Source organism: Salvelinus fontinalis, chromosome 15 (assembly GCF_029448725.1).
Source record: "Salvelinus fontinalis isolate EN_2023a chromosome 15, ASM2944872v1, whole genome shotgun sequence".
Lineage (NCBI taxonomy): Eukaryota > Metazoa > Chordata > Actinopteri > Salmoniformes > Salmonidae > Salvelinus > Salvelinus fontinalis.
In genome coordinates this window covers 27,475,202-27,496,825 of record NC_074679.1, presented here as the reverse complement: position 1 = coordinate 27,496,825, position 21,624 = coordinate 27,475,202, and the positions used below count along the sequence as shown (strand labels likewise).

The 21,624-nt window shown below is 41.9% G+C and overlaps 1 protein-coding gene across 1 annotated transcript in view; it reads right to left on the bottom strand.

Annotated features, from left to right (window-relative positions):
- Positions 1-246: 246 nt before the first annotated feature.
- LOC129811676 (echinoderm microtubule-associated protein-like 5) overlaps positions 247-21,624 on the bottom strand; it is a 72,477-nt gene continuing 51,099 nt past the window's right edge. Inside the window, exons 13-44 of the mRNA XM_055863175.1 lie at positions 20,136-20,254; positions 19,719-19,905; positions 18,524-18,629; positions 18,003-18,096; positions 14,731-14,831; positions 14,438-14,631; positions 14,066-14,177; positions 13,755-13,882; positions 12,832-12,973; positions 12,556-12,708; positions 11,794-11,925; positions 10,310-10,398; positions 9,754-9,930; positions 9,448-9,649; positions 9,160-9,286; positions 8,778-8,792; positions 8,282-8,290; positions 7,986-8,064; positions 7,493-7,622; positions 7,176-7,274; positions 6,723-6,743; positions 5,505-5,678; positions 5,166-5,374; positions 4,610-4,767; positions 4,307-4,421; positions 4,017-4,205; positions 3,656-3,828; positions 3,380-3,542; positions 3,145-3,248; positions 2,399-2,552; positions 1,780-1,880; positions 247-1,582 (exon numbers count right to left, since the gene is read on the bottom strand). Coding sequence (XP_055719150.1) covers positions 1,546-1,582; positions 1,780-1,880; positions 2,399-2,552; positions 3,145-3,248; positions 3,380-3,542; positions 3,656-3,828; positions 4,017-4,205; positions 4,307-4,421; positions 4,610-4,767; positions 5,166-5,374; positions 5,505-5,678; positions 6,723-6,743; positions 7,176-7,274; positions 7,493-7,622; positions 7,986-8,064; positions 8,282-8,290; positions 8,778-8,792; positions 9,160-9,286; positions 9,448-9,649; positions 9,754-9,930; positions 10,310-10,398; positions 11,794-11,925; positions 12,556-12,708; positions 12,832-12,973; positions 13,755-13,882; positions 14,066-14,177; positions 14,438-14,631; positions 14,731-14,831; positions 18,003-18,096; positions 18,524-18,629; positions 19,719-19,905; positions 20,136-20,254 — 3,993 coding nt within the window. The 3' untranslated portion in view covers positions 247-1,545. The remainder of the gene's footprint in view (positions 1,583-1,779; positions 1,881-2,398; positions 2,553-3,144; positions 3,249-3,379; positions 3,543-3,655; positions 3,829-4,016; positions 4,206-4,306; positions 4,422-4,609; positions 4,768-5,165; positions 5,375-5,504; positions 5,679-6,722; positions 6,744-7,175; positions 7,275-7,492; positions 7,623-7,985; positions 8,065-8,281; positions 8,291-8,777; positions 8,793-9,159; positions 9,287-9,447; positions 9,650-9,753; positions 9,931-10,309; positions 10,399-11,793; positions 11,926-12,555; positions 12,709-12,831; positions 12,974-13,754; positions 13,883-14,065; positions 14,178-14,437; positions 14,632-14,730; positions 14,832-18,002; positions 18,097-18,523; positions 18,630-19,718; positions 19,906-20,135; positions 20,255-21,624) is intronic.

Genomic DNA, 21,624 nt, shown 5'->3' with positions numbered 1-21,624 from the left:
GGGAAGTGAGGCCAGTCACCAACTATCATAAGGCATTACCATTTCAAAATGTTAGTGAATGATTAGTGAATTTCTCATTCTTAATAGGTGTGTCCAGTGTAGACGGGCTATCATATCAACATAGTTTGATTATCAAGCTCATCAAACCCTCAAATTCACATAGCTTAGATCGCTGGGTGTATGCAAATAGGATTGATATAGGTTGTTGAGTTAGTACCCCATGCCTGATAAAAGATTGACAACAGAAGTCTTTATTTTTTTTATTAAAATTTGATTTAAGAAAGATTTCACAAAAAATATACAAAACAATATCTTTACAAATTATATTTACATTGATGTAATATAAATCAAAATATGCAGTTAACGCATTTAATCAATTTAACAGAACTATCATAAAACGAGGGAAAACATTTTGCATGTTTCATATTTTCTATTTACTCAGTTACATTCCAGTTGAGCAATATCATATCTGGTTACGAGAAACATAAATCTATATCCTTGTAAAAATAGCCACTCCCTTTTAAACGTATATCAATATGTATGCTCTTAATAATGTTACGCCATAGCAGCACACTGAAAAGTGATCAAAAGGAGAAATGCAACAGTGCATTGAAACATTTTCAGCTTTTTTCCTTAGTTTTTTTGAGGAATTTGGTTGGACAGGGAATCAGGGATTGTCTTTTGATAAGCCATGCATTCCCATTACACACATACACAAAACCTCAAACAAGTATACACACACATTGTATGTTATGGAGGGTTACTGCACAAGCTAAAAGATCACTACATTTGAATCAATGCTGGGGGTTTGAGGTTCAACCAGTGGACAACATGGTCACATACACAAACCATCAGGGTAACACAGTGACCCAGTGTCACAGTGTCAGGTGTACAGTGCATAGTATGCTTTGGCATGCTGACATCCAGAACATAACTGCGGATGTTACATTCATGAGGAAGGCCACAGGAGTTTAAATAATTTGTAAAAAATAAGTAAGAAAACAAGAACTTGTATTAGTCAAAAGAAAAACAATGGAATTATATAAAACAAACATCAAACCATTCCAAACCTCATCAGTCACTCAGAAGGAGATTAAGGCTAAATTAGTTTGCTGCAAGTTTTAAAAATGGCATTTTTATCAGTCACACTAACTCCTGCCGACTGGCAAAACTGCCATTTAGAACATTGACACAAACATTCATACTAAAAATAAATAACCACCACCATCAAAATCATGTGCAGGTGATATGAAAGAAAGCTTTACAACTGTGATGTGATGTTTTGGAGGGATATTTTGCAACGGTAGTGGTATGATGTCTTCCACCTCGTGGAAGAACAATCAGGGCTTATACTGTAGTGTAGATGAGGCTCACGCTGATGCCCCGAGTGTTGAGGCAGTGAGTCATGTTCACTAGCTGTGTAGTTATCCCACAGCGGAGTGGAGAGGGTTCTTCTCTCTGAATAGGCATGCTGGGAAAAGCCCATGCAGACCCCTGGACTGGACACAGTGGTGGATGGATGATGTGTCACTCCTGGTGTGCCTCTCAGTGAGGGGCATGGACGCACCTCCAGACAAACAGGCTGCAGAGGACACAGAAAAGGGAGAGGAAAGACATTTATTAAGTCAGCAGTGTAACACCAAGGCATTTCATACAATATTCAAATGTTTATTTAATTGTCAATTGCTACAATGAACTGAAAACACCACTAATGACAATGTTGTAAAATTGAGACACAGTTTCAGAGGAATACTGTACTAATAGAAACTGGAGTTCTACCTTCTATCATCCCCACCAGCACTAATGACGAAGCGATCCCCACTTGTGAAGCGAATATTAGTCAAGTGGGCTGAGTGGCCCAGAAAGCGTTTGTGTTTGGCCTGCAAAGAACAATAAGTGTGTTATTAAAATGGCTACCCCAAAATAACTGTAGCTGAGCATCATTTAGACAGATAATAGATGCATAGGTTAGGTGGAACTGTAGTTACAGTATATCTTCAGGGTCAATAACATACACACCAACATTACAGAGACACATGAATGGTACACATGAAACACAAACATAAGTCTGAAAGTTCACCAATAAAATAAATATCTCCATTCATGTCAATGCTGAATGCTACTATAAGTCAACGTGAATATGGAAGCTACTGTACAATATGATACAATTCGTGAGTCATATTTAACATGCTATAATCAATCCAACAAGTATTAGCAGTTATAAACAATTATCAGTATTTAATTTTTATAAGTGACATAAATAAATAGAGCTCACTATTCTACGGCAGCAATGTATGAATTTATAGTTATTTTGGATTGATGAGGTACAAACATCAAACAGAATCCAATATTCACACAGAGACACAGATCAGCATCATAGAACACAGATTATACTTACAAACTTTTCTGGACATGGAAAGTCAAACAGCTTTACCATTCCAAAGTCATCGCCTGTGACGATGTTCAGGCCAGAGTGGGAAACACAGGCACAGGTGACGTCTGCTTTGTCAGTGTTACGGGACCAGATCCCCACAACCTCATCCCCCAGGACACTTGCCAGACAGTGAGACATCACATGTTAGTTAGACAGGAAGTAACTCCAATGATCACGTGGTGCTTTGACTTGGTGTAACCTAGGGGTTCCACAATTTTTGTTGAGTTCAGGCAATCATTTTATATGATCAATTTCTTTTCTGTGTAGAAAAGAACATCATAATTAATGATGTTATTTCCCCCCGTCTGATTTAGTGCCCGGTCAGCTCCACTCTGTTCTAATAAGTCCTACGCGGCTTGTGGGCATTGTAGAGGGACACGTGTGTTCCTGAGAGTCGTATCTTTCCGTGATGGGGTAATAATATTTTGTAGCTTAAACCGTTCAAAAGATAGAGCCACATTTGTGGGAGGAAAAGAGAAACTGCTTTGTTTACTGACGTAACGCTGGTTCTAAGAACCAAGTGCGATTTTTAAAATGTAATTTCAGAGTTTCTCTTGTGACCCCGTTTTCAAATCAGGCGACCCCACTTGGGGTCGTGGCCCCCAGTTTGGGAAACACTAGGGTAACCCCTGTGTCCCCAGTATTGATTTCATATGGCCCTGTCAGTAGTGAGATTACTATGGAGACCCCAACATAAAACACACACTCACCTTGTCCATGTGGCCCAGGTTATCCTGTCTATGACTGACTGCTCAGTGACATGCTTTCCAGATGGCACCTCGTACACCAGCCGCTTGTAAGCACCAGTCGATATCTGTTGGAGTAATAGTAAATAATAGTCAAATAATACATTAAAACATGATTATTGTGAGTCTTGATTTCATATTGGAGAGTTAATATGCATTTACACAAACAATCATAGATAAACAGATCTCGTGCCTCTACCTGAACATAGCAGCTGTCTGCAGAGAAGTCCATCTGCATGACAAAGCTGGGGATGTCCCTGCAGCAGTTAATGCGGTTGAGTTGTGGTCCAAGAGTCAGGTCGTAGAAGTCAACCGCACTCTCACTGGAGCCCACTGCCAAATAGCGTGAATCTGGACTGAACCTGAGGAAGAAACAGGTTCAGTTCAAAATGTGTCCTCTGAGACTCAGTACACTCATGAAGGATGAGTTTCCCCCATAAAAGGCTCTGGGTGATTTTGAGAGGGATTCCCCCACCTGATATCTTGGATGGGAGAGCGACGGTCCCTCTTCTTGCCCCAGATCTTGAGTGAGGTGACCAGCAGGATAATGAACTCTCCATTCTTCATGCCAATGGCCACCATGTCCCCCTCGGGGCTGTAGGCCACTGTACGAGCTGGGTGTCCCAGGTTCACCTTGTTTAGCATCTTCTGTTACCCCAAAACAGATTCAACATAGAGAAAGTCAACACACAAGGTTCTTCTAGTGCCTCACATACAACACATTAGCAGAATCAAGTATAATACATCCATAAGAAAGATTCCATCAAATTAAGTTAGCTCCTTATAAACTGAGACTAGCTGGCTGGCTAACAAGTCATAGTAAAGGGGCTCCTGACCTTCTCTGGGATGTCCCACAGCCTCACAGTGCCATCCTCTGCAGCAGAAAGGAACACGTCCCGTGTGGGATGGGTGCCAACGCCCCAGATCGGACCATCCATGTGGCCGTTCACCAGGATGTTGCACGCTGCATTCTTTTCCCCCACCTCAATGATCTCAGCATTCCGGGTTCCTACCAGAATTTTACCCTAGAACAGCAACAAGGGAAATGTGGATGAGGAATACAAATATAGACTTGCATGGCTCGTTACCCTATTCTTTATACCCACTGGATGGTGGAATGTCCCACCTTTCCTCTGCATACGGAGCGCACACAGTCTATGATCTGTCCTGTCTCCAGGCGAAAGGCTCTGCAACGCTTCAGCTCCTGGTCCCACAGCTTCAGAGCACCTCCTTCCTTTGACCTGTAGGGGGCACCAAACACAACACTATTGCTGTATACTGAAATCTGAGTTTCCATTCAAGTTTCATACTCTCAGTCCGAAATATGTTTATGTAGAAAACGTTGATTAATGAATCCATGTCAGTTCATTGATTTCACACGACTAACAGCAGTGGTAGCTGGTACAGTGAGGAGAGGAGCAATACTTACGGTCTTTCCTTGCCTCCCGTAACGATGAGGCCATCTCTTAGTGTGGTGTACATGGTGAATACAGGGCCTGTGTGGGCTTTAGCCACTACTCTCACTAGAATGTGCTCCTTCCACACACACACATCCCCACTAATGGTACCTGTAAATGTCAAGTTATTCTGAAACAAAAAAAAACAAACCTGCACTAATCTAGTGACCTAAAAGAGCAGAGGAGCATTGCACAGACAATCAAGCAGTATAATAATCAATTAAATTGCATCGTTAACCCTAATCGATAGGCTTTATACATGTAATTACAACATGTATCATATCTGTACACTGTTGTCATACCATTGAAATGTAAGGTAGATTATATTTAAAAAAGTTTCCAACATTAATTCAAGTTATCATTCATAAGATAATACATAAAATAAAGTATAAGTACATCTTAACAATAAGTACAATGTCAAACACATTCTAAGTATACATGTTCCATAGGGAAACTGCAAATGTAGTAACTGTACTGTCCGATTGGGTATCATATGGCAATAACATAGAGAGTGGGGAATGGACTTACAGCTCCAAATGCTACAGAGAGCATGGTCTGCATGCGGGCGTCCTCTATGGAACTCATCACACCCTTCTTGCACAGCAGAGCCCGGCCCGCGAGCGTCCAGAACCTCACATGTTTTATCCCAACAGAAACAAACTGGGTGTCCGAGTCCGGACGGAACTCTGCCACAAAGATCCGTTGAGTGTGACCCGACCGGCTGGCCACTTTGGCACCTTGAAAATAATGGTGCATTGATAGAAGCTCTGTAGGGGACCTATCTCCCTGTATTCATTGCAGCTGGGCACTTACAGGTGCACCGTGATAAGGTGAATAGCCTGTAATGAGTTGGTGTGAGGTGTTTACCTTCTTGCCACTTCCAGATGGTGATGGTGTGTTCTGGGTCCAGACCCACAGAGAGCAGCAGCTTCCCAGTGGCACTGAAGCTGACCGAGCAGACGCCCCGGGAGTGGAAACAGCGCAGCACAGACAGCGTCTGCTTGTTCATGGCGTCCCACACGTGGATGGAGGGCGACGTGGCTGAGGGACGGAACAACAGCAGTGTAGATTCAAGCTTCATGTATGCTGGATGAAAAGAGGCCAGAAACTTTAGGCCCCAACTAAATCCACAAATAATGAAATTCAATGACTGTGACTTCTTTTAAATATGAGGTTTTTACATTTGCCGGACCATACGACATAAGTTAAAATGGATATTGAATATCAATGGTACATTCATATAAAAAAAACTTGTCTTGAAAAGAGTACCAATGTATGTGGGGGTCAAACAAGAGCTACAGGGCTACAAGCAACTGAAGCAATCAAGCACGTTTGTGTGAGGTGCACACCTGCCCTTCCCATCTAACCCACTAGGTCGCAGTCTATCAATATAGCACACTGTGGATTTTATTTATTTATTTTTTATTTTACCGTTATTTTACCAGGTAAGTTGACTGAGAACACGTTCTCATTTGCAGCAACGACCTGGGGAATAGTTACAGGGGAGAGGAGGGGGATGAATGAGCCAATTGTAAACTGGGGATTTTTAGGTGACCATGATGATTTGAGGGCCAGATTGGGAATTTAGCCAGGACACCGGGGTTAACACCCCTACTCTTACGATAAGTGCCATGGGATCTTTAATGACCTCAGAGAGTCAGGACACCCGTTTAACGTCCCATCCGAAAGACGGCACCCTACACAGGGCAGTGTCCCCAATCACTGCCCTGGGGCATTGGGATATTTTTTTTTAGACCAGAGGAAAGAGTGCCTCCTACTGGCCCTCCAACACCACTTCCAGCAGCATCTGGTCTCCCATCCAGGGACTGACCAGGACCAACCCTGCTTAGCTTCAGAAGCAAGCCAGCAGTGGTATGCAGGGTGGAAGGTACCTGGAAAGCTGTCAATCAATATTATCTATGAAGAAGAGAAAGCTATTCTCAATCTACCATAAGAAAAACATCATCAAGGATCCTTTCAAAATGATATCTTTTTTTCCACTAGTGCACCGAAACACTCTCAGTCAGAACAACATCCTCTGCTATATGGGACAAACCAAAACTATTGAAATGGCAAAGTTCTTACCTGACATATCACCAGTATCACCTGTATGGAACAAATGTAAAGATTAATTAAATAATAGGAAGATCAATGGCACTAGTAAAACTCTAAAACACTATTTTACGCAGTCCAAGTGTTAATTAGAATATTGACAGAATACTGTATTGTAGTAGTTTTCCTCATAAAGAGCTAACATGTGCATGGGAATTGTACAAGGACCTCCCACATGCAGCTTTCGATTCTCTCTTTAGAGACTGTTTACATAGCACGTGTTTTTGGTAGGTTTCTGTGGATTGCAAGGGACACAGCAAGCATGCATGAATGATAATTACTATTTTATTCAACTGTGTGGAGTTTGTGATTATGCAGGTAAGTTGCATCAAAGCACAGATGGGGGGGGTACAGTAATCCCCCAGTAGAACACACAGTTACAGCACATAGGGAAGAAAACATGAGGTCAACCTCTCACAAACATACCTACTTGGCCAGTTGCCACCACGTTGGGGAATTTGGGGTGTTGATTGATAGTCAGGCACAGAATGTCATCACTATGTTCTGTATAGAAGCTTTGGCAGGCTGCAAGGAAACACATACACACAGACACACGCACGCGCAACCACGTGCTCACGCCATGCACACACATACAAATATGTAAATCCCTCGTAAGAACAGTAAAGGACAATCAACATATTTAGGATTTCAAAGAACAGCATTAAGGCTCATTCAACAACTGTAAAACCCTCTTCAGATGAATACAACTCAGCTCATCCCTTCTCTACTCCAACCCCTCCCACCTGTGGTTAAGTTGAGGACGATACCGACAGAAGCTGTGTGGTAGATGATATCCGTCCCCTCATTCAGGTAGTGGACGTTGTTGCGGCAGTCATTGCCACGGTAACCAAAAACCAGATCCAGCACCAGGTCCTGCGGAAGAGTTATGAAAGGGTCAGGATCAAAATCATCTCTATTACAACTGAGGGAGATGAGACCAATTTATTTTTGAAGGTACAGCAGGAACATCAGGAACATGTGCTTCCTCAAGATGTGATTATGGTTAAATGATGGTCCCTGAAGAGGATGTCTGGAGTGGACAAAGCAGAACACAGTTCTTGACTCTAAATTATTGCATTACCAAAACAATGACCAACCCTTTTGCTGCATGACAAATACTAATGCAAACATCTAAGTTGATGAGATATGTGGGTTAATGTAGGTTGCATCAATAGCTAACATCCATAAAATATTATTTGGATGGGTGTGTTTGTCCTAAGGTAACCCCAGTCTCACCTCAATGGGCCGCTTCTTCTTGCCCACATTGTTGGTCTGCAGCTTCTCAGGCTGTGGCAGTGCCCTGCTAACAGGAGGTCTGAAACAGACAGCTAGAATAATAGGAGGTACTGTGTATGACCCCATCGTCCCCTCAATCTTTCTCAAGTCAAAGATACAAAATACAAGTCAAGACTTTTATGAATCATGTATTTGGAGAAGACGTTTCTTGAGCTATAAGTGCTCAATAAGTGAAATGTGGGTCTGAAATATTCAATCAGAAGAACTTAATATGGAACATAGGGGATGTGTCTTACCTTGACCCTCTTCCATGGCAGCAATAACAAAGAAAAATGGAACATTAGAACAGGGGTTCTGACAGCACAGCGTTCACATCTGCCCCACCGACACAGAAGCATAACACAACACTGACAAGGCAGCCACTGAGGACATACAATACACCCCATTCAGCGCCATGGAGTATCTATAACAACCAGCACCTTTAGCATCTCTTTGATAATCACTAACCGGCACCCACAGATGCTGCATGGGTTGTCAAACCATAGTGTGAAGCATACATACTTATTATTATAAACTCTTCCACACAGTTCACCAAACAGAAAAACATTTCCAAAACCCAAGTAAAGACGTTCTGTACGGCTTATTTGGACCATCATTTCTGTAAAATACCAGATATTAACATGCTTTATCATTTGAGATATTTGATATTGAGATATCTCAGGGTTTATATTGTGCCTAGCAAGAGGTACATTTCCCTAAAGTAATGGGGATGTCTTGTGTAAAGTCTCTTACCTGATTACCCCCTGCCTTCAAGTAGAATGAAAGAGGAGAGCAGGACAGACAGAGACAGAGGGACAGCCATTGAAGAGAGAAGAAGAGAGAGGTGAGGTTATCCTCTAAGGGACAGTATGAATTCACGTAACGGCAAAAAAAGAAACGTGATTGAGGAAATCTGGATTTACACAAATTGGGTTGGTGGACCCTTTGGTCTCACTTTGACATATTATCAGATTTCAATTGGGTTTGCTTTCACTACACCATGTTTCAGTTTAAACTGATTGCCTTAAATATTTTGTGTCCATCATATGCCCAATAAAGAAAGCCTCAAATGAAAAATAAATGAAAAAGAGATTTGAACCCTTGGGTGTCTCTCCACAGCCCTGTGGTCTGTTACCTCTCGTCCACAGATGGCTCCTTCAGCTGCAAGTGGGGTTTGACCCCAGTCATGGGTCGCACGTTGGTGGATAAGGCCTTGATGGTGTAGTTCATCTCATTCTCCCTCGTCACATCACTGTCATAACCTGGCCAATGACAGAAAATATTAAGATACTAGATCAGAACACATGCTGCCTTTTGTACCATCTATGAGAGGCTAAACATGATAAAATATGAGAGGGAGGCTATCTATATCAGTAGAAAGTGACTACATGATGACTTGTGTGTATTTGTGTGTATTTCTCACCCCCATCATCCTCGCTCTCGATGTCCGACTCTTCACTGTCACAATGTCTGGCTTCCCTGTGCCCCTCGGCCTCGTGGGTCCAGATCATGAGGCATGTGTCACCCCCACCAACCGTCACCAGGAGACCATCGTCATGCGTCCACCGCACGTTAGTCACATGGGTGCTATGGGCCACATAGCGCTTGAACTTTGCATACTTTCCCTGTGGGCATTGTTTTAACATTAGTATTAACATAACAGTGTAAATGTAATACATTCTAGTAAGGGCAATGAGAAGACATAAATATATAATTATAAGTGTCTTACCTTGACAGGATACCTGAATAGCTTGACGTATCCCAGATCATCCCCCGTTGCTAACACGTTTCTGTTGTTGCTAAGGCAGGCAGTGGTCACCTCGGTAACCTCACTGACCACAGGCCAGATCCCCTCACAGGACGTCCCGAGAACACAGGTCCATGTGCTCCAGTCTATCTTCTCTACCTGAAGGAGAGGACCAGGAGAGAGGAGAGGAAGGGTGGGGGGAGGGTGGTGAGGTGGACAACAGTGGTTCCAATGAGATTTGACACAGCACCAGCCTGACTGCATCTATGATATCTAACCCCCATCTCTTTAATGCCCCCCCCCCCCCCCCCCCCCGTGCCTCAAAAGGTGTCTGAATGTCACACAGTATAAGAGGTCCTAAAAACACTTTTCAATTCCCATTGCCAGAATTAGAATGATGCTGGAGAAAAATGGGTTGTGTTAATGCTTTAGTGCTGTCCTGTGACATCTCGGGTGGAAAAGTAGGCCAGCGCCACTATAGCCACAACAACGCCATGGGCCATGGCAGTCAGCAGTGTATGTGATGTGCTCTGCTTACGTCTGTAGCAAGAATGGTCTGCTTCTTTCCCCGTGGAGCTTCGAAAAATAACTGTTCTTTAGCACCAGTGTTCACTTGCAGTAGTTTTCCTGTGAATGAGAGAACACAGTTAAGACTGAATCTGATATTAAATTAACCCTTTTGTGGTTTATAGTAGGGTCGTTCCACAAAATGAGTGCCTTTTGCGTCCTTTGATATTTTAAGTAGAAATTGTGCACCAATATAACATTTTAAAAGCCTGTTATATTAAATGAATTGCACTCATGAATAATTAAATCAATCATATTTTTATATGAATAAAGGCTTGCTAAAGTGCCAAAATTCAGCATTTTGACTTGTCCCTCTGTCAACCCTGTGTCACTACTAGGTAGATTTCAACCGACTTAATCCAAAAACGTATCCAAGTTTTCACCATCATTGTAAAGCCCTCGTTAATTTGTTATTTAAAATTATTATTCATTTCATGTGATAAGTAATTCATTTACGTATGTCCCTCATTTTAAGATCAACCCTTTTACTTGAACTGAACTCTCATTTTAATATGGTGAAACTATTAATAAAAAAAATATATTAAAAAGTAACATTGAACATCTAATAGTCAAATCATAATGTAAAAGCAGGTGAGCTGGTTCTACTATTTTTGGCCATTATCTGTCCACTGGGCACAGACTTCCGTTCAACATCTAGTTTTGATGTACATTTGGTTGAGTTGTCAACTAACTTGAATTCAACATGAGATCAACAAAAAATTAAATGTCACCATGTCATTGTATTAAGGCTAAAAGTGAAAAGGTGTGTAAAAAAAAAAAAATGTACTTAAGGCTTTTCACAAATCCAATCAGTTTTCCACATAGATTCAATGTCATTTTGCCCACTGGGTGGTGTTTTGTGCTGGAAAACTGAACGGATCGAGCGTTGTACTTCAACTCTTACCCATAGATAGAAAGGCAAAAAATATTTTAGCAATTACATTTTTGGGGTGAAGCTTGCATTCAATTGCCACTCCCTGATGCACACAACAAGCTTCCATTCCCCCTTTCAAGAGGGGATTTATAGCTGATTTAAGATGAAATCATCAACCCTCTTACGGTCAACCCCATTACTTTATTTGGCACTTGATAGGCACTTATATAGTCATTTTTTAATTTAACCTCTTCAGATGGAAAAACGTGTTTTTAATGAGGTTGAACATGTGCTCTTTATGACAGAAAGCTCAAATGAGGTGAAATCAAAATATTTTACACTTCTCAAAAGGCACTGAATCGGTAGAACAACCCAGTAGCATTATCATTATCATTCAGTTATCATACTTGGAATAACTAAAACGACTATTACTTTACCTGGAGGTTTAAAATGTATTTCCACACATTGTGAATGAGCCAACAATAAGAATAGCCTGAAATACAATGGCATTGGTCCAGATCAACTGTTACCTGCAAAGGTCACTGCCACAATCAGTGTAGTTGTTTGACCAACATGTTTACCTCTCTTGTCCCAGTCCAGATGGGTGATATAGTTGAGGGACCCCTTGCACACCCCCACCCTCTTGCTGCTCATCACATTATAGATGTCCACAAAGCTGTCAACCGACGCCACCGCCAGGTACTTCCCTGCACCTGTGTAAACACAGCAGCCATGTTTCAAAAGGGTTTCCTTATCTGTTGTTACAAGTCTGTCAGGCCTTCTGGTCAGCAGCCAAGATAACAACACAAATAAAATAAACTCTGACAACAAAGAGGCCTCCATATTTACAGTATGTATACGGACGTCACAATTCTTTAGAAAAATAAAACTACTATCTGCCAACACATTGAACAGTGTATAAGAGTGCAAACATCTATATTGTATAGAGAAGCAATTAGAAGCACTATCAGTGATGTGTTGGGAAACTGGATCCTTAGTATTGCAGACTAAGGTTAACTGGCCATGAGATAGAGAGTTTAGTTTCTAGGTCTCACTTTATCCTCCCCCACTACTCTCTTCCCACTCAGACAGACTGTGTCTCTCCCTGCCTGGCCTTGTTACATACATCAGTGTATTTGGGTCAAGCCTGCAGCAATACCTCTTCTCACAGCAGGGGAAAATATGAATACCTGGCAATATCTCATATATTTTTTCTCTTTCTTTTTAAGACAAAGTAATTTTTTTCACTTTGTCTTTATTTCTTCAGGAAAGAATATGTGGAGGGAATTTGTAGGGATGGAGGGATGAGAGGAGGGAGGGATGGAGGGAGGACAATGTCTGACCTGGTGAGAAGCGTATGTCTGAGATGATATCCTTGCGGTGGTGGAAGGACACTAGGTCCTCCAGGGTGTCTGCGTTGACGATGAGGAAGCTTCCGTCATTCAGGCCCACCGCCAGGGCCTTGCCCTCAGGGGAGAAGCAGCAGCAGCGCCCCCCTATGGAGGAGGTCAGTTAGTACCTCAGAGAGCAATGCACCTAATGACTATAAGAATGCACCACAGAAAGGAAAAAAGGAAGTGAATAAGTGTAGGATAGACCTTTCTATTTGAGTGACTCACCTTTCTTGAGCTTGCGTACAGCCAGCATACAGTGGCTGGGGGACAGGTCCCATATGCGCAGGGTTTTGTCATCGCTGACAGTGGCACAGAGAGGGAGATGGGGATGAGTGGCCAGGCCCCATACCTCACCCTCCATGTGACCCTGTGGACCCATCAAATAGATAATACCATTCACTCAGTGCAACTCAATTCAATCTAATCAAGGTACGACAGAGAGGGGTTAGGAACCACATTTTATATCTTCTAAATAAAATATGTGATACACTTAGTAAAATAAATACATGGACTATATGTCTAGCACAGCGTAGCATTTTGCGAACACGCAACCATATTTGTTCTGAGAATTTTTAAGTGCACAATGAAAATCAATGGAGGAGCCGAGCAAACAGAAGCCTCAGAGCTCATTCCATATGTTTCTGTTGCTCGGCTTCACCCATAAGAAATTGCTCATTTGCTCTAGAGCATTTCACAAGAAAATCAATAACATTAGATCTGGGTTTCCTATGGGTCAAATGAGGCCTGGGGAGATAGTAGAAGCACTTGTCTTTGCAAAATTAATTTACAAAATTAAAAGACTGCAGGGCTCATTCATCAGTATTATAAACAGTTTCTGCAATGTTATTCCAGGTACTGTACAGTATAACATAGCTCTACAATGGTTTCCAAAGTGAAGAGACAGTTCCCCTCACTGCCAGTCTCTCAGTACAACCTTCAACCCAAAATAATGTGCCCCCAGCTGACGCCTTCATTACTGACACCTCATTGGTTCCCACCTAACCAAGCTACAAAAGCCAGGCTGCCACATCCCCGCCAGCCTCAGTTAAGCACAGCTGGTGCCTGTCGTGTGTGCTGTTCATTGTGACATTTGTGACAGACTGTTGACTTTATAATTACACTGTATGTAACTCAGTGTAACCGCTCACCTGGACCAGCAAGGTGATGGGTCCACTCTTATCCACCTCCAGAATCTCTCCGTTCTTTGTCCCCACTAGTATATAACCATGACCAAGTGATATGGCACGTATGGAAGGGTTGTCCTCCAACAGTAACCCTATAGAGTGAATTATAGGATAAGGACTTAAATTTAACCAGGGGCAGAGGAAGCAATCTTCATTAAAGCTAAATGGATTGAGTGTTTAAATGGATTTCCACTGAATGATTCCTTTGGCGTTGGAGCTATGAGCCCAGTATGTAATGTGATTGGCTTCACGGCAGTGGTAGGGTGACCTTTTACCTTTGGAGCCTGGAGCGAGGACTGCTCTCTTGATGGCGTACGTCTTGAGGCATCTCTCAAAGGTGTCATCCCACAGAGCTACTATGCCGTCCTTCCCTCCTGTCACAAATCCCTACAGAGTGGGACATAATGAGAGAACAGGAGATAGATTAGAATATATTTTCTTTAATCACTCACACTGCATCATTGTATAAAACTGACATCTGAAAGAATACAATCCTACTCTATTCATTGACAATACTACACCATCAGAATAGTAATAGCAAAAACAAAGAGAGAAACAGCGAGAGGGGAAGAAAGAGAGAGAGGTGTCATCTCTATTTCACATTTCAAATGGCCAGTGTTTAAACCCCTTCCTTTCCCTTCCAGTACCTTCTCCAGGGCGTGCATACTGAAGACTGGGCCATCATGGGCTTTGACTGTCTTTACCAGGAACATGTCTCTCCAGATACAGATGTCTCCTGTGCACGTCCCCGAGAACACCATCTCCTCTGTCCAGCCATACACAGCACACATCATTGTCTCGGTCTTCCCCATATTGCCCTTACGCCCAATCAGACCACCACCTGAAAGAGAGGTTGTGTCATTAACTCACATGACAACACATCACATCATTCTTTGAGACATTGCTGAGTCAACTTTTGTTTAACTTTGGGGTCTCTTACCTGCTTTATGCCAGAACTTCATATGCTTTACCCCTGCTGTGATGAGCTTGTCTGAACAGTATGGATTCATTTTTATGACAAAGATCTTATCCTTGCTTCCCCTAAAAAATTATTGCAAACATTGCATTAATTCCATTGCACAAAAATACATGGATCTGAAATAGAAGTGGAATAAACTTAGAAGACAGTTAGTTTACAGGGAATCATATTACACCCAATGCGTCTGCACAGTTTGGCTGCCTCCCTCCCATATGAACAATAAGGATCAGTGGCCTTTCCTGTCTGATCCAATGGAGCGTAGTGCACACTGGGCTGGGTCCATAATCACTGGCCTTTGTGCTGCTGCATCACTACATGGCACTCACTGAGGCCAGAGCAGTACTGATACCTACTTCATCTCTCTATCACTTTCAAGCTTTCTCACTCTCCTTCTCTCCCACTATTTTCCCTCCCCGTCTCCTATCGGTTTCCTCCCCCGCTCATCTTTCTTCCTCCCCCGCTCATCTCCATCTTTCTCTCCTGCCCCCTCTCCCTCTAGTCTATCTCTCTGTCTCACCATGCTCCTCTCCCAGCTGAGGACTAGGCAGTGCAGTGCACAAGGCAGGCTCTGTCAGGCCCCATTTACCTCTGCCCGCCTCACTGCACTGTCCACCAAGGCCTGCAAAGGAGATTAGTGCAGCTCCAAGCTGTCTCTGAGCTGCCACGGGAGCACAGTACACAACAGCTACAGCACGCAGGCTCTAACTAGCCTGATAGAATTCCAAAGGACTATTTTACCGCTATGAATATCAAGTGCAAAGCCATAGAGAAATAAGACCAGCATTGGGAGAAATCAGTGTCCATATAGATGCTAGACAACCATATTTGAATTCCTGGATATTTGATATTTGCTAGTTTGAATTGCCATTCGATTTTACATAGTTTTCTTTTTTTAAATGGCCACTTTTAATTTGAGATTATACTCACAGTGAATGTAGCCTAAACCCAGGTTGAGATGGATGGACCAGAGATCTGCACCAGACATACACTTTAATCATTCAGCTGTGAGTTGGCAGGGCCAAGTGTTCTCTATTCAGAAAGGAACAGCTTTAAGAGTCTGCAGGGTAGTTCCCCTCCCTCCTCTCTTCACGAGAACCCAGGACAGTGCAACTATATCAATGTTGCCCTCATATAAAAATGTCCACATTTAAAGTGGAGGTGCTCAAGCTGTCTAGGGAATTAAAGGGAAGGTTTAGATCAGGAGTACTTGTTGTTATTCTCTTGGCTCCGGAGCTTGTACAATGGCCAAGGGGTGGTTTTGATGCTGGACATTGCATGACTGGACATTGCATGACTGGACATTGCATGACTGGACATGTATTTTTGTGAATCAGTGTGGGGGTGGATAACTGATTTATGGTGCAGGAACTACTGACCGGATCATAGCTTGTGGACAAAGACCTCTCATTTACATGATTAATACCAAACTGAATCTGGACCAAAACTAGTATTATTAGGTCAATCTACAGTAACAGTCAAAAGTTTGGACACACCTACTCATTCAAGGGTTTTTCTTTATTTTACTATTTTCTACATTGTAGATTAATAGTGAAGACATCAAAACTATGAAATAACACATGTGGAATCACTAAGTAATCAAAAAAGTTTAAACAAATCCAAATATATTTTATATTTGAGATTCTTCATAGTAGCCACCCTTTGCCTTGATGACAGCTTTGCACACTCTTGGCATTCTCTCAACCAGCTTCATGAGGTAGTCACCTGGAATGCATTTCAATTAACAGCTGTGTCTTCTTAAATGTTAATTTGTGGAATTTCTTTCCTTCTTAATGCATTTGAGCCAATCAGTTGTGTTGTGACAAGGTAGGGGTGGTATACAGAAGATAACCCTATTTGGTAAAATACCAAGTCCATATTATGGCAAGAACAGCTCAAATAAGCAAAGAGAAACGACAGTCCATCCTTACTTTAAGACAGGAATGTCAGTCGATCTGGAAAATTACAAGAACTTTGAACGTTTCTTCAAGTGCAGTCGCAAAACCATTGAGCGCAATGATGAAACTGGCTCTCATGAGGACTGCCACAGGAATGGAAGACCCAGAGTTACCTCTGCTGCAGAGGATAAGTTCATTAGAGTTACCAGCCTCAGAAATTACAGCCCAAATAAATGCTTCACAGAGTTCAAGTAATAGACACATCTCAACATCAACTGTTCAGAGGAGACTGCGTGAATCAGGTCGTCATGGTCGAATGCTGCAAAGAAACCACTACTAAAGGACACCAATAATACGACGAGACTTGCTTGGGCCAAGAAACACGAACAATGGACATTAGACCAGCGGAAATCTGTCCTTTGGTCTGATGAGTCCAGTTTTGAGATTTTTGATTCCAACCGCCATGTCTTTGTGAGACTCAGAGTAGGTGAACAGATGATCTCCACATGTGTGGTTCCCGCCGTGAAGCATGGAGGAGGAGGTGTGATGGTGTGTGGGTGCTTTGCTGGTGACACTGTCAGGGATTTATTTAGAATTAAAGGCACACTTACCCAGCATGGCTAACACGGCATTTTCCAGTGATACGCCATCCCATCTGGTTTGAGCTCAGTGAGACTATCATTTTTTTTTTCAACAGGACAATGACCCAACACACCTCCAGGCTGTGTAAGGGCTATTTGACCAAGAAAGAGAGTGATGGAGTGCAGCATCAGATGACCTGGCCTCCACAATCACCCGACTTCAACCTAATTGAGATGGTTTGGGATGAGTTGGAAAAGCAGCCAACAAGTGCTCAGCATATGTGGGAACTCCTTCAAGACTGTTGGAAAAGCATTCCAGGTAAAGCTCGTTGAGAGAATGCCAAGAGTATGCAAAGCTGTCATCAAGGCAAAGGGTGGCTACTTTGAATAATCAAAAATATATTTTGATTTGTTTAACACTTTGTTGGTTACCTCATGATTCCATATGTGTTATTTCATAATTTGGATGTTTTCACTATTATTCTACAATGTAAAAAATAGTAAAAATAAAGAAAAACCCTTGAATGAGTTGGTGTTTCCAAACGTTTGACTGTTACTGTATATTTATCATGAGCTAACTCACTGAGAAACATTTTCTAGTCTTGTTTTTCATCAGTAAGTGGAGCGTTCCTGAAGTATGTCAACCCTTAGGACTTATCTTGAGCTTTGATGTCTCTAGTCTGCCTATTGAGGAGACACCTGCTGAGATCTGAATGGATCATCTGAGATGCCATAACAGCTACTGTACTGTACTAACCTGATGGCTGAGAGCTTCTCTCCCTTCCTCCAGTCCCAAAGGACAATGGTGTGGTTGTCATCCAGCCCGACCGAGGCCAGCCGCTTGCCATCCGCTGAGGAAGAACAACAAAACACAACCTCATTCAATTCAAAATTCACACAGAGAGCCTCTCTATTTACTCTTGTTTTGTGAGGAACATTAAACTAGCCTGGTATAGGTTTGATCCATGGCAGGTAATGGCAGCTACGCCTCTGTCTGTGGCCAATTATCAGGAGAAAGATGAGAGCCTTTGCCTTGATGCTGCCAGCCTGCCACAGTACACAGACTATCTCCATAAAAGGGTTGTTCAGCGCGATGCTTCTAAATTGGAACACATTTCAACTTGCCCATTTCCTGTGTGAAGGAAGAATTATTTTTCTCCATGGCTGACTGAGAATGTCAGGCTAGGTTAAAGCAATAATGAGTTGTTGTTGTGTTCAATGTGTTACATTATCTGGAGAGTGTACGGAAAGCATCTGTAAACAGCCGTGGGGTACTACCTGAGAAGTCTAGGGCACACACTCCCAGCTGGTGGAATCCTTTCAACACAGACATGGCTTTCAGCATCTCTGTGTCCCATATATGGATGGAAGAGTCTCGCCCCACCTGGACAGACAGAAGAAACAATTAGCTTCCACTCATCCACAGCAACTTCCACACCCACACAGGGCAATGCAACAGTTCCAGGTCAGTGTTAGTAGTAGGACATTATCTTTAGTTACTTTGCACCATAAGCATATACAGAAGACCCTCCAGCTCCCAAAGGCATCTTTAGAGGTCAGCCTCTATACCCTTAGGCCCTAGCTACTCTATCCCAGTCTCTGAATATATATAACAAAATGTAATCTACCACCTAAAAGGGGAAAAAGGTATATACGTATATATACAGTATATACACACACACACTACACTACCGTTCAAAAGTTTGGGGTCAAATTGATCAGAAATACAGTTCAGAAATTGTTAATGTTGTAAATGACTATTGTAGATGAAAATGTCAGATTTTCTATGGAATATCTACATAGGCGTACAGAGGCCCATTATCAGCAACCATCACTCCTGTGTTCCAATGGCACATTGTGTTAGCTAATCCAAGTTTATCATTTTAAAAGGCTAATTGATCATTAGAAAACCCTTTTGCAATTATGTCAGCACAGCTGAAAACTGTCGTTCTGATTAAAGAAGCAATAAAACTGGCCTTCTTTAGACTAGTTGAGTATCTGGAGTATCAGCATTTGTGAGTTCGATTACAGGCTCAAAATGGCCAGAAACAAATAACTTTCTTCTGAAACTCGTCAGTCTATTCTTGTTCTGAGAAATGAAGGATATTCCATTCGAGAAATGGCAAAGAAACTGAAAATCTCGTACAACGCTGTGTACTACTACCACCTTCACAGAACAGCACAAACTGTCTCTAACCAGAATAGAAAAAGGAGTGGGAGGCCCCGGTGCACAACTGAGCAAGACAAGTACATTAGAGTGTCTAGTTTGAGAAACAGACGCCTCACAAGTCCTCAACTGGCAGCTTCATTAAATAGTACCCGCAAAACACCAGTCTCAACGTATTTCTGATCAATTTCATGTTATTTTAATATACAAAAAATTTGCTTTTCTTTAAAAAATATGGAAATTTCTAAGTGACCCCAAACTTTTTAACGATAGTGTATTTATTTCATTGTTAGCAGTGCTACCTACCTGGCCCGTTGCTACAAAGTCCTTGAGGGGGTGTATGGCCAGGCACAGGATGTCATCGTCATGGCCCATGTAGAAGCGCTGGGTGTTCTGTTGTCGATTGTACACCACCCCCACGGCCGCCACGTGGTACACTATCTCCCCTGTCTGGGTGTAGAACAGGTTGCTCCTGCAGTCGAAGCCTCTGTAGCTGGAGCACAACAACACAGGAAACAATGAGGAAGAACACAGCGTTCACATTTTGGACCTTTTGGCTGTGGGGTTTTGTTGGTAGAAAAGATGGTTAGATAAAGACTATACAGATGTTGAATTATTGTGTGTGCTTTCCGGTTTGCTTGGTGTGAGAATATTTTACACAGGTTATTATTTGTTTGTGTTATGTTTGGCGGTGGTATGTGGTGCTGCCTGAGGTCTCCTAACCCGTGGATGAAGTGTAACTTCACCCCGCTCCCTGGTGTTCTCTCTCTTTTCTTCATGGCCATCGCACGGTGCTTCTCCTTGGACTGCTCTTTGAGCTGAGGTAGATCTTCTTTGTAAACCTGGACATGGAAATACAATATAAAGCATTCAACTCTCTGACATCTGTTAACTTCTACTTCATCACAATCCCGGATCCGGGAGCACCCCATCAGTAAAAAAGCTGACTAGCATAGCCTAGCATAGCGTCACAAGTAAATACTAGCATCTAAATATCATTAAATCACAAGTCCAAGACACCAGATGAAAGATACACATCTTGTGAATCCAGCCATCATTTCTGATTTTTAAAATGTTTTACAGGGAAGACACAATATGTAAATCTATTAGCTAACCACAATAGCAAAAGACACAACTTTTTTTTCACACCATTTTTTTCCTGCATAGGTAGCTATCACAATTTCGACAAAATAAAGATATAAATAGCCACTAACCAAGAAACAACTTCATCAGATGACAGTCTGATAACATATTTATTGTATAGCATATGTTTTGTTAGAAAAATTTGCATATTTCAGGTATAAATCATAGTTTACCATTGCAGCCACCATCACAACTCTCACCAAAGCAACTAGAATAACTACAGAGACCATCGTGTATTACCTATACTCATCATAAAACATTTCTGAAAAATACACAGCGTACAGCAAATGAAAGACAAAGATCTTGTGAATCCAGCCAATATTTCAGATTTTTTAAGTGTTTTACAGCGAAAACACAATATAGCATTATATTAGCTTACTACAATAGCCAACCACACAACAGCATTGATTCAGGCCAACAATAGCGATAACGAATAAACCAGCAAAATATATTAATTTTTTCACTAACCTTCTCAAACTTCTTCAGATGACAGTCCTATAACATCATATTACACAATACATATAGAGTTTGTTCGAAAATGTGCATATTTAGCGGCACAAATCGTGGTTATACAATGAGAAAAGTAGCAAAGCTGCCAACAATATGTCGGGAGAAATCTTGGGAGAGGCACCTAATCTAATCAGTAACTAATCCTAAACTTGACAAAAAAATACAGGTTGGACAGCAAATGAAAGATACATTAGTTCTTAATGCAATCGCTGTGTTAGATTTTTAAAATTAACGTTACTACGACATACAGCGTGCGTTAAAGCGAGACCGCACCGAAATTAATGGCGGAATATGAGTTTAACATTTTTCAACAGAACAACGAATTAACATCATAAATAGTTCTTACTTTTTGATGAGCTCCCATCAGAATCTTGGGCAAGTTGTCCTTTTTCCAAAAGAATCGTTGCTCGGTTGTAGATTGTCGTCTTCAACGTTGGAATTAGCAGTAAACATTAGCCATGTGGCAAAGACGTGTCCAACTCACTATAACGCAGCACTAATAAATATCCGAAAATCGCAATATACTGATATAAACTGATATAACTCAGTTTAAAATAAC